General features: G+C 49.7%; 1 protein-coding gene across 1 annotated transcript; it reads left to right on the top strand.

Moving 5' to 3' along the window:
* Positions 1 to 259: 259 nt before the first annotated feature.
* LOC121855227 (mucin-2-like) lies at positions 260 to 7,790 on the top strand (the record flags this gene model as incomplete). The annotated part of the gene is made up of 4 exons (XM_042350096.1): positions 260 to 310; positions 5,307 to 6,752; positions 6,894 to 7,043; positions 7,245 to 7,790. Coding segments are annotated over 4 exons (2,193 nt in total), but the record flags the coding sequence as incomplete, so codon positions are not given.
* Positions 7,791 to 10,500: the final 2,710 nt, after the last annotated feature.

Below are 10,500 nucleotides of genomic sequence, written 5' to 3'. Positions count from 1 at the left end.
AGAAACAGGAGGAGGAGGAAGAAACAGAAGAGGAGGAGGAAGAAGAAACAGGAGGAGAGGAGGAAGAAGAAACAGAGGAGGAGGAGGGAAGAAACAGAGGAGGAGGAGGAAGAAGAAACAGAGGAGGAGGAGGAAGAAGAAAGAGAGGAGGAAGAAGAAACAGAGGAGGAAGAAGAAACAGAAGAGGAGGAGGAAGAAGAAACAGGAGGAGGAAGAAGAAACAGAAGAGGAGGAGGAAGAAGAACAGAGAAGGAGGAGGAGGAAGAAGAAACAGAGGAGGAGGAGGAAGAAGAACAGAAGAGAGGAGGAGGAAGAAACAGAGGAGGAGGAGGAAGAAACAGAGGAGGAGGAGGAAGAAGAAACAGAGAGGAGGAAGAAACAGAAGAGGGAGGAGGAAGAAGAAACAGAGGAGGAGGAGGAGGAAGAAACAGAGGAGGAGGAAGAAGAAACAGAGGAGGAGGAGGAGGAAGAAACAGAGGAGGAGGAAGAAGAACAGAGGAGGAGGAGGAAGAAGAAACAGAGGAGGAGGGGAGGAGAAGAAGAAACAGAGGAGGAGGAGGAAGATTCCAGCTACCAGTGTGTGCCGTGTCACTTTCTCTTGGAGAACACAACATTTAGCAAAACACCACAAACTAAGAATATTTACACACAGGGGGGGGATGGGGGGGGGTGGGGTGTGGAGGTGGGGGGGTGGGGTGCGGGTTGGGGGTGGGTGCGGGTTGGGTGGTGGTGTCACTCATCCTGTTAGAGAGTCCGGAAAATACAGAGGGTCAACTGAAGATTAGTCGTCCCAGCTAAGATTAACCTAACCTAACCTAACCTAGCCTAACCTAACTAGTCTGTCTTCAATAATCTACTATAAAAAGAACCCAGATTAATTATACACCACACCATGTTAACCAGACAAATGCCAGTAGTGTGACAGGTGGGATGTGGTTCAGGTGTGACAATTAGCTATAACCACTACTGGTCGGAGCACTTTCTCCCAACTGACAGTAGCAAGGTATTGTGACCGCTTGGTTAGGTTAGGTCGGGTCGGTAGGTCGGGTTGGTCGGGTACCAGGTATTGTGCCGGGTCGATCATGCCCCCCCCCTGACGTTGCTTGGTTAGTGTACTACTGCTTTTCGTCATCACCATTAATACTACCATGACTACCAGCTACTACTACTACTACTACTACTACTACTACTACTTTTTTTTTTTACTACTACTACTACTACTACTACTACTACGACTACTCCTCTCTCTCAAGGTGAGGCAGAAAGGATAAAGATATGAAGTAAGTTGAAACTGCCACATAAGACAGACAGTACTACAGGGAGAGACAGTGACACAGGGACAGACAGTGCCACAGGAGACAGACAGTGCCACAGGAGACAGACAGTGCCACAGGAGACAGACAGTACCACACGAGACAGACACCACAGGAGACAGACAGTGCCACAGGAGACAGACAGTACCAGGAAAACAGACAGTACCACAGGAGACAGACAGTGCCACAGGAGACAGACAGTACTACAGGAGACAGTACTCACCTCATCGTACATAAACTGTAAGGTGAGGGCGGACTTGCCTACACCACCAGAGCCCACCATGATGACCTTGTAGGGCGGGGGCCGGCGGGTTCTTCTTGGCACCGGACATCTTGGAGGAGGAGGTTGGATTCTTCGTGGTGTCGACGGTGTTGTTGTTGTTGGCGGGAGAAGAGAGGCCGGACAGGTATTGCCCAGCACGAGAGCGGCTGCTGTAGGGTTGTCACCACGCGCTGCACCACGTCAGTCAGCACCTCCTTCCAGCTGCTGTTGTTGTTGTGCTTCTGGTGGAGGGGATGTCGGGGCTCTGCTGGGTAGTACACGCCAGGGGTCCGCCCGTCACGACTGTAGCTGCAACTGATGGCTTTCCTCTCACCTTCCTGGTTGATGGTGATCCTCGCCCCACTGTAAACACCATAAACACCATTAATATGACTGATAGTGGCCACAATCTCACCATAACACACCATAAAGCATCATAAGAAAATAAGAATAGAGGAAACTGCAGCGGGCCTATTGACAGTCCCATTTACACCCAACCCCTATCGCTCATATATCCACCCAACCTATGTTTGACTCTATCCAGCGTGTTCGAGTTAATGATGATATTTGGTAACTTGTTCCACTCGTCCACTACTCTATTTCCAGGCCATTGTTTACCTATTTCGCGTCTAAATATACATTCGTCTAATTGAATGAAATGTGAGACTCAAGTACCACCACGACCACACGTACACCACCACGACCACACGTACACCACCACGACCACACGTACACCACCACGACCACACGTACACCACCACGACCACGTACACCACCACGACCACACGCACATCACCACAACCACACGCACATCACCACGACCACGTACACCACCGACCACGTACACCACCACGACCACACGTACACCACCGACCACCGTACACCACCACGACCACAAATACTACACATAATAACGACCACAAATTGTTACGCATAACACACACACACACACACACACACACACACACACACACACACACGCGTAATAATCTAATATATAAATCCCCCCCTCCAACACCTGTACAGCAATATCACGTTAAGTCAACAACAGATGTTCGTTCACTACACATGCTCCGTTCTACACACACTCCAATGATTACTGACAACTCATCTGGTTAAACAAAGGTGATTACTACCCTCCACAACCCCCCTCTGACGGTGGGGAGGTGATTTGAAGGCAGGTGTTGATGTAAGTGTTGCAGGTGTTTTTAATTAGTTTGCAGGTGTTTTAATTAGTGTTGCAGGTGTTTTAATTAGTGTTGCAGGTGTTTTAGTCAGTTGCAGGTGTTTAGTCAGTGTTGCAGGTGTTTAGTCAGTGTTGCAGGTGTTTTAGTCAGTGTTGCAGGTGTTTTAATTAGTGTTGCAGGTGTTTTTAGTCAGTGTTGCAATAATTTTCTGACACTTTGAAACTTTTTACGAGAGAGAGAGATCGGGTCATGTACTGTAACTGTGAAGAAGGAAGCATCACGTCTCCCAGAAACTACAGCTACGAGTCAGGGTCAGGTCACCACCACTACCACCCTACTCCCTACCCTCCTCACCCAACCACCATCATCCCCCCTACCACCCCTACCCCTCCCTCACCCAACCACCATCATCCCCCCTACCACCCCTACCTCCCTCACCTACCACCACCACCCCCCCTACCACGCCCTACCCCTCACCCAACCACCACCCCTACCACCACTACCACCCTTCACCCTACCACCACCACCACCCCTACCACCACTACACGCCTCACCCCTACCACCACCCCTACCACCACTACCAGACCAACACCACACCACCACCCATCACCCTACCCCTACCACCAGACCCCTTCACCACCACCCCTCACTTACTGCTACACCTGTTGACTCCAGTTAATTGGTCTTTTATATCACGGCAGGTAATGACGTCATAATAGCAGGGGGGAATCTGACATTAACCTAACCTAACTAACCCAAGAGAGGCAGGAGGTGAAGTTGGACAGGGATAACATTTCTTAATCTATTGAGAACACAAGAACTGCAAGGAGGAGGAGGAGGAGGAGGAGGACGAGAGGGGGAGAAGGAGGAGGAGGAACATTATGGGGTGCACAATGGAGGGAAGGAGGAGGAGGGAGGAGGAGGAGGAGGAGGAGAAACAAGTTGATGGAGGGAGCGTCAAGGTCTCCAACACGTGTTCCGCCTTCTACCTTCAGTAAGTGGCCCCACACACACACACACACACACACACACTACACTGTTGGGTTAGGTTAGGTGAGGTAACTACACGCAATAGACCCCCACTTCCTGTTCAGCGTAACATGAATACAACATATTGTACGTGTGTAGGGGTGGAGGAGGGAGGGGGGTGGGGTGGGGGTGGGGGGTCATCTCTCACAAGGACGCGGAAAATAACAAGTTTCCCGTCAATCTAAACACTTGTACGATGACTCTCTCACACACACGAAGAGAGAGAGATGGTGCCTAGGTCGTGTGGGCTATATTTTTATTGACCCTCACCTGCTACCCGACCCCCCCATGCGCCCTCCTCCCCACCACCACTAACCTTTCTCCACATTCCCATCCACGCCTCCACGCCCATCCTCACCCCCGCCTATCCCTTACGCTCCCACGCCCATCCTCACGCCCCACCCACCTTCACGCCCCGACCCCACCTTCCGCCCCCCACAACTCCACGCCCCCACGCCCATCCTCACGCCCCCACCCATCCTCACGCCCCACACCCACCTCCACGTCCCCCCACCCACCTCACACCCACCCTCCGCCCCCACACCCCCACCCTCACGCCCCCCACCCACCCTCACGCCCCACGCCCACCGTTCCACCAGCGCCATCTGCCATAATGACACCTGTACGTACTAAATGAATCTCCTGTGCTGTCGCCAACAGGTGAGTGGAATTACCTGAGGACGGATGATTACCTGTAATGACCGGCCTCTCTTGTGTCTGCCGAGATGAATGACATGCACAGAGAGTCATCCGCCGCGCCGCCTGACCTCCGCCTCAACCTAGGTCGTGGGTGGCAGCATGGGCGTCACACAGCTATAACGAGACTTAAACACAAGCAGATGGGCGTAGTCGTTGGACGGGTTAATCGTGTGTGTGTGTGTGTGTGTGTTGCATGAGTGATTAACTGGTGTTTGTGTGGGCACGCGTGACTATTAGGTGTGTGTGTGTGTGTGTGTGTGTGTGTGTGTGTGTTTGCTTACGAGTGATTAACAGGTGTTTGTGTGGGCACGCGTGACTATGTGTGTGTGTGTGTGTGTGTGTGTGTGTGTACGCATGGGTAACTAAAGTATAAAATGTTTGTCTTATTCCCGGAGGTGTTGTCCAGTGCATTTAAACCTTTAACTTCCGCCTGTGTGTGTGTGTGTGTGTGTGTGTGTGTGTGTGTGTGTGTGTGTGTGTGTGTGTCTCTCTCTCTCACACACACACACACACACGGAATCGACTTCATTATAAGTAAAGTTGAAACTAATATCGTAATACCTCGTCTGCAAATGATGCTTTTAAGGCAGTTATGGTGTGGCTGGCGTGTGGTGTGGCTTAGCGGTGGTGTGGCTGGCGGTGGTGTGGTGTGGCGAAGTTGGAGATGATGTGATATGGCGAGGTGTCAGTGTGGCCAGGTATGGCGAGCCGTTTGGCGAGGTGAGTGGTGGCCGCCTCAGCGTGGGTTCACTGTTTGCTTATCACCGGAGCAAACTTCCTGGTTCCTGGGCCTCATCCCCCCCTACACACCCTCAGACAGTCACAGTCAGCCCCAGTCACAGTCACCCCCAAGCACCTTCAGACAGTCACAGTCAGCCCCAGTCACAGTCACCCCCAAGCACCTTCAGACAGTCACAGTCAGCCTCAGTCACAGTCACCCCCAAGCACCTTCAGACAGTCACAGTCACCCCAGCACAGCCTTCAGAAGTCACAGTTTCAGACAGTCACAGTCACCCCAAACACCTTCAGACAGTCACAGTCACCCCCAAACACCTTCAGACAGTCACAGACAGTCACAGTCACAGTCACCCCCAAGCACCTTCAGACAGTCACAGTCACCCCCAAGCACCTTCAGACAGTCACAGTCACCCCCAAACACCCCAGACACCCACAGTCACCCCAAGCACCTTCAGACAGTCACAGTCACCCCAAACACCTTCAGACAGTCACAGTCACCCCCAAACACCTTCAGACAGTCCCAGTCACCCCCAAACACCTTCAGACAGTCAGTCAGTCACCCCAAACACCTTCAGACCTTCAGACAGTCACACCCCAAGCACCTTCAGACAGTCCCACAGTCACATCCCAAACACCTTCAGACAGTCCCAGTCACCCCAACAACTTCAGACAGTCACAGTCACCCCCAAACACCTTCAGACAGTCCCAGTCACCCCCAAACACCTTCAGACAGTCACAGTCACCCCAAGCACCTTCAGACAGTCACTAAACACCTTCAGACAGTCCCAGTCACCAAACACCTTCAGACAGTCACAGTCACCCCCAAACACCTTCAGACAGTCCCAGTCACTCCCAAACACCTTCAGACAGTCACAGTCACCCCCAAACACCTTCAGACAGTCCAACCACAGTCACAGTCCAAACACCTTCAGACAGTCCCAGTCACCCCCAAACACCTTCAGACAGTCGTCACCCCACCCACCCAAACACCTTCAGACAGTCCCAGTCACCCCAAACACCTTCAGACAGTCACAGTCACCCCCAAACACCTTCAGACAGTCCCAGTCACTCCCAACCTTCCGACAGTCACAGTCACCCCCAAACACCTTCAGACAGTCCCAGTCAGTCACAGTCACCCCCAAACACCTTCAGACAGTCCCAGTCACCCCAAAACACCTTCAGACAGTCACAGTCACCCCAAACACCTCAGACAGTCACAGTCAGCCTCAGTCCCCTCACCTTCAGACAGTTCAGACAGTCACAGTCACCCCAAACACCTTCAGACAGTCACAGTCACCCCCCAAACACCTTCAGACAGTCACCAGTCACCCCAAACACCTTCAGACAGTCACAGTCAGCCTCAGTCCCAGTCACCCCCAAACACCTTCAGACAGTCACAGTCACCCCAAACACCTTCAGACAGTCACAGTCACCCCCAACACCTTCAGACAGCCACAGTCACCCCTTCAGACAGTCCCAGTCACCCCCAAACACCTTCAGACAGTCCCAGTCCACCTTCAGACAGTCAGTCACCCCAAACACCTTCCAGTCACCCCCAGTCAGACAGTCACCTAAACACCTTCAGACAGTCCCAGTCACCCCCAAACACCTTCAGACAGTCCCAGTCACTCCCAAACACCTTCAGACAGTCACAGTCACCCCTAAACACCTTCAGACAGTCACAGTCACCCCCAAACACCTTCAGACAGTCACAGTCACCCCCAAACACCTTCAGTCCTCACAAACACCTTCAGACAGTCACAGTCACCCCAAACACCTTCAGACAGTCACAGTCACCCCAAACACCTTCAGACAGTCACAGTCACCCCAAGCACCTTCAGACAGTCCCAGTCACCCCCAAGCACCTTCAGACAGTCACAGTCACCCCCAAGCACCTTCAGACAGTCACAGTCACCCCAAACACCTTCAGACAGTCACAGTCACCCCTAACACCTTCACAGTCACAGTCACCCCCAAGCACCTTCAGACAGTCACAGTCACCCCAAACACCTTCAGACAGTCCCAGTCACCCCCAAGCACCTTCAGACATTCACAGTCACCCCCAAGCACCTTCAGACAGTCACAGTCAGCCCCAAACACCTTCAGACAGTCACAGTCACCCCCAAGCACCTTCAGACAGTCACAGTCACCCCCAAGCACCTTCAGACAGTCACAGTCACCCCCAAGCACCTTCAGACAGTCACAGTCACCCCAAACACCCCAGACAGTCACAGTCACCGCCAAGCACCTTCAGACAGTCACAGTCACCCCCAAACACCTTCAGACAGTCACAGTCACCCCCAAACACCTTCAGACAGTCACAGTCACCCCAAACACCTTCAGACAGTCACAGTCACCCCCAAGCACCTTCAGACAGTCACAGTCATCCCCAAACACCTTCAGACAGTCCCAGTCACCCCAAGCACCTTCAGACAGTCACAGTCACCCCCAAACACCATCAGACAGTCACAGTCACCCCAAACACCTTCAGACAGTCCCAGTCACCCCAAGCACCTTCAGACAGTCACAGTCACCCCAAACACCTTCTCAGGACAGTCATAAACACCTTCAGACAGTCACAGTCACCCCCAAGCACCTTCAGACAGTCCCAGTCACTCCCATTCACTCACCACAGCGTAACTCACACACCTCACCAACAAGTGTAAACAAACACGTCGGACATCAACCCCAGACTAACAAACACTTGACCCCATAGGACAGATAGGACATGCCACCGACCCCATAGGACAGTGCCACCGACCCCAGGACAGTGCCATAGGACAGTGCCACTGACCCCACATGGGACAGTGCCACTGACCCCATAGGACAGTGCCACCGGACAGTGCCACTGACCATGGGACCCCAGTGCCACCGACCCCATAGGACAGTGCCACCGACCCCAGGACAGTGCCACTGACCCCATAGGACAGTGCCACTACAGTGCCACCGACCCCATGGGGACAGTGCCACCGACCCCATAGGACAGTGCCACCGACCCCATAGGACAGTGCCACCGACCCCATAGGACAGTGCCACGTGTGAGTCCATAGTGCCAATAGGGTGCCATACCTTGAGTCCTTCCCGTGATGGATAATAAAACTCTGGTGCCTTATTTATAGAGACTAACCCATGTTGTTGTTGTTGTTGTTGTTTACGTCGTTGTTGTTGTTGTTTACGCTGTTGTTGTTGTTGTTGTTTACGTCGTTGTTGTTTACGCCGTCGTTGTTGTTGTTGTTGTTTACGTCGTCGTTGTTGTTGTTGTTATTATTCTGGCTTAATTAATTCGTATCTATCAATAACTATAGACATTTCAAGGTTGTGTGGTGGTGGTGGTAGTGGTGCAGTGTGGTGGTGGTGGTGGTGGTGGTGCAGTGTGGTGATGGTAGTGGTGGTGGTGGTGCAGATGTTATGGTAATGGTCCCCTGGAGGTCAAGAGAGAGTGTGTGGGTGGGTGTGGGTGTGGGTGTGGGTGTGGGTGTGGGACCATTGCAACTAAGACGAGGAGTGATGTGTCTTGTATAGGCTAACATCCCACTTACTACACTGACCCTGGGACACACCCGTTATGAGGGCCTTCTTCACCCTTCCCCCTTCCCCCTTCACTCTTCATAGTTCATATATTTATTTCATATATATATAAATAACGTGAATATATTGCATACAAGGATTAATTTAAAGCATTTTATTTTTAGCTATCGGGAAACTATTTAGCGACACAGCAAAAAATCAAAACAAGATTCGGACGCCAATTTATTACATTTCGCAAATTTTTATCAAACTAAATTCTTAAAAGTTCGTACGTCAAGTTTTAGAAATTATAAAGAGATGAAATTATATTGTATCTCTCCTGACTGTATTTATTTTTAGCCCCGTAGTCGCTGGGTTGTTGAATGGCGGGAATTTATTAACAAGAACATATTTAATAACTCACAAAAGGCTCGTTAGAGATCCTTAGGAACTACGACACCTAGATTTATCCAATTAAACTAATGACCTTACGACTAACAACCCTTCACAAGAGACACAATAGGGCAGATCTCATTGATAATTTTAAAAATCTTGAAGGCGATAACAAAAACGCATCGCCAACACGAGAGGATAATAACTACAGGTCACTAAGGCATCAGGCAGAACGAACATAAGGGAAATTTAGTAACGATATATCTCGCTAACGATAAATATAACGATATATCTCAGTAACGATAAATATAACGATATATCTCAGTAACGATCAATATAACGATATATCTCAGTAAAGATCAATATAACGATATATCTCACTAACGATAAATATAACGATATATCTCGCTAACGATAAATATAACGATATATCTCAGTAACGATAAATATAACGATATATCTCAGTAACGATCAATATAACGATATATCTCAGTAAAGATCAATATAACGATATATCTAACTAACGATAAATATAATCGATAACGATATACCGACACCCACCACTACACCCTGTCTTACACCACCTTCGCCTCCTCCCTTAGTAAGGTTGTCACTGCTTGCGTAACAGACAGACAGACAGACAGACACAGACAGACAGACAGACAGACAGAGATAGAGATAGACAGACATAGATACACACACACACAAGCTCTGTCCCACATAGAGGACTGTACAGGTATGGATTACTACATCATGGTGACACCTGTGATTATGTGGCCAGGTAAGTGATCCTCAGGTGTTGGTAATGAGGTAACCAGAACAGGTGAGAATTGTTATATCTTTATGATCGTTTTTTTCTTCTACTGTTTAGTGAAGAATTGGTACTAGTTAGTGATAGTTGGGTAATATTGTCACTTATTTGGTCCAGGTGTGATTTTACTGTCCCATATATAAGAACGTAATAAAGGAGGAAATTGCCTATTGACCCATACCGAGCAGTTCCTTTTACACCCAACCCCTATCGCTCATATATCCATCCAACCTATGTTTGAAGCCATTGTTTACCTATTTCGAGCCTAAAATCTACATTTGTCTAATTTAAAACCATTGTGACGAGTTCACTCCTGGTTGGATAGTTTGAATACCTTTGTTATATCACCTTTGTTTAGCCCTGACTTCCATTTATACACCTCTATCATATCGCCCCTCACTCTACGTCTCTCGAGGGAGTGTAGATTAAGATGCTGTCCAATGCCGTCCAATACTGTCCGATACCGTCTCTTTTTGCCCATTATTATTATTATTATTATTATTATTATTATTATTATTATTATTATTATTATTACTTTTTAAGTCAACATACATAAGCAGT

This window comes from Homarus americanus, unplaced genomic scaffold, assembly GCF_018991925.1.
Source record: "Homarus americanus isolate GMGI-L3 unplaced genomic scaffold, GMGI_Hamer_2.0 scaffold36378, whole genome shotgun sequence".
Taxonomy (NCBI): domain Eukaryota; kingdom Metazoa; phylum Arthropoda; class Malacostraca; order Decapoda; family Nephropidae; genus Homarus; species Homarus americanus.
This window is presented reverse-complemented; position numbering and strand designations above follow the sequence as displayed.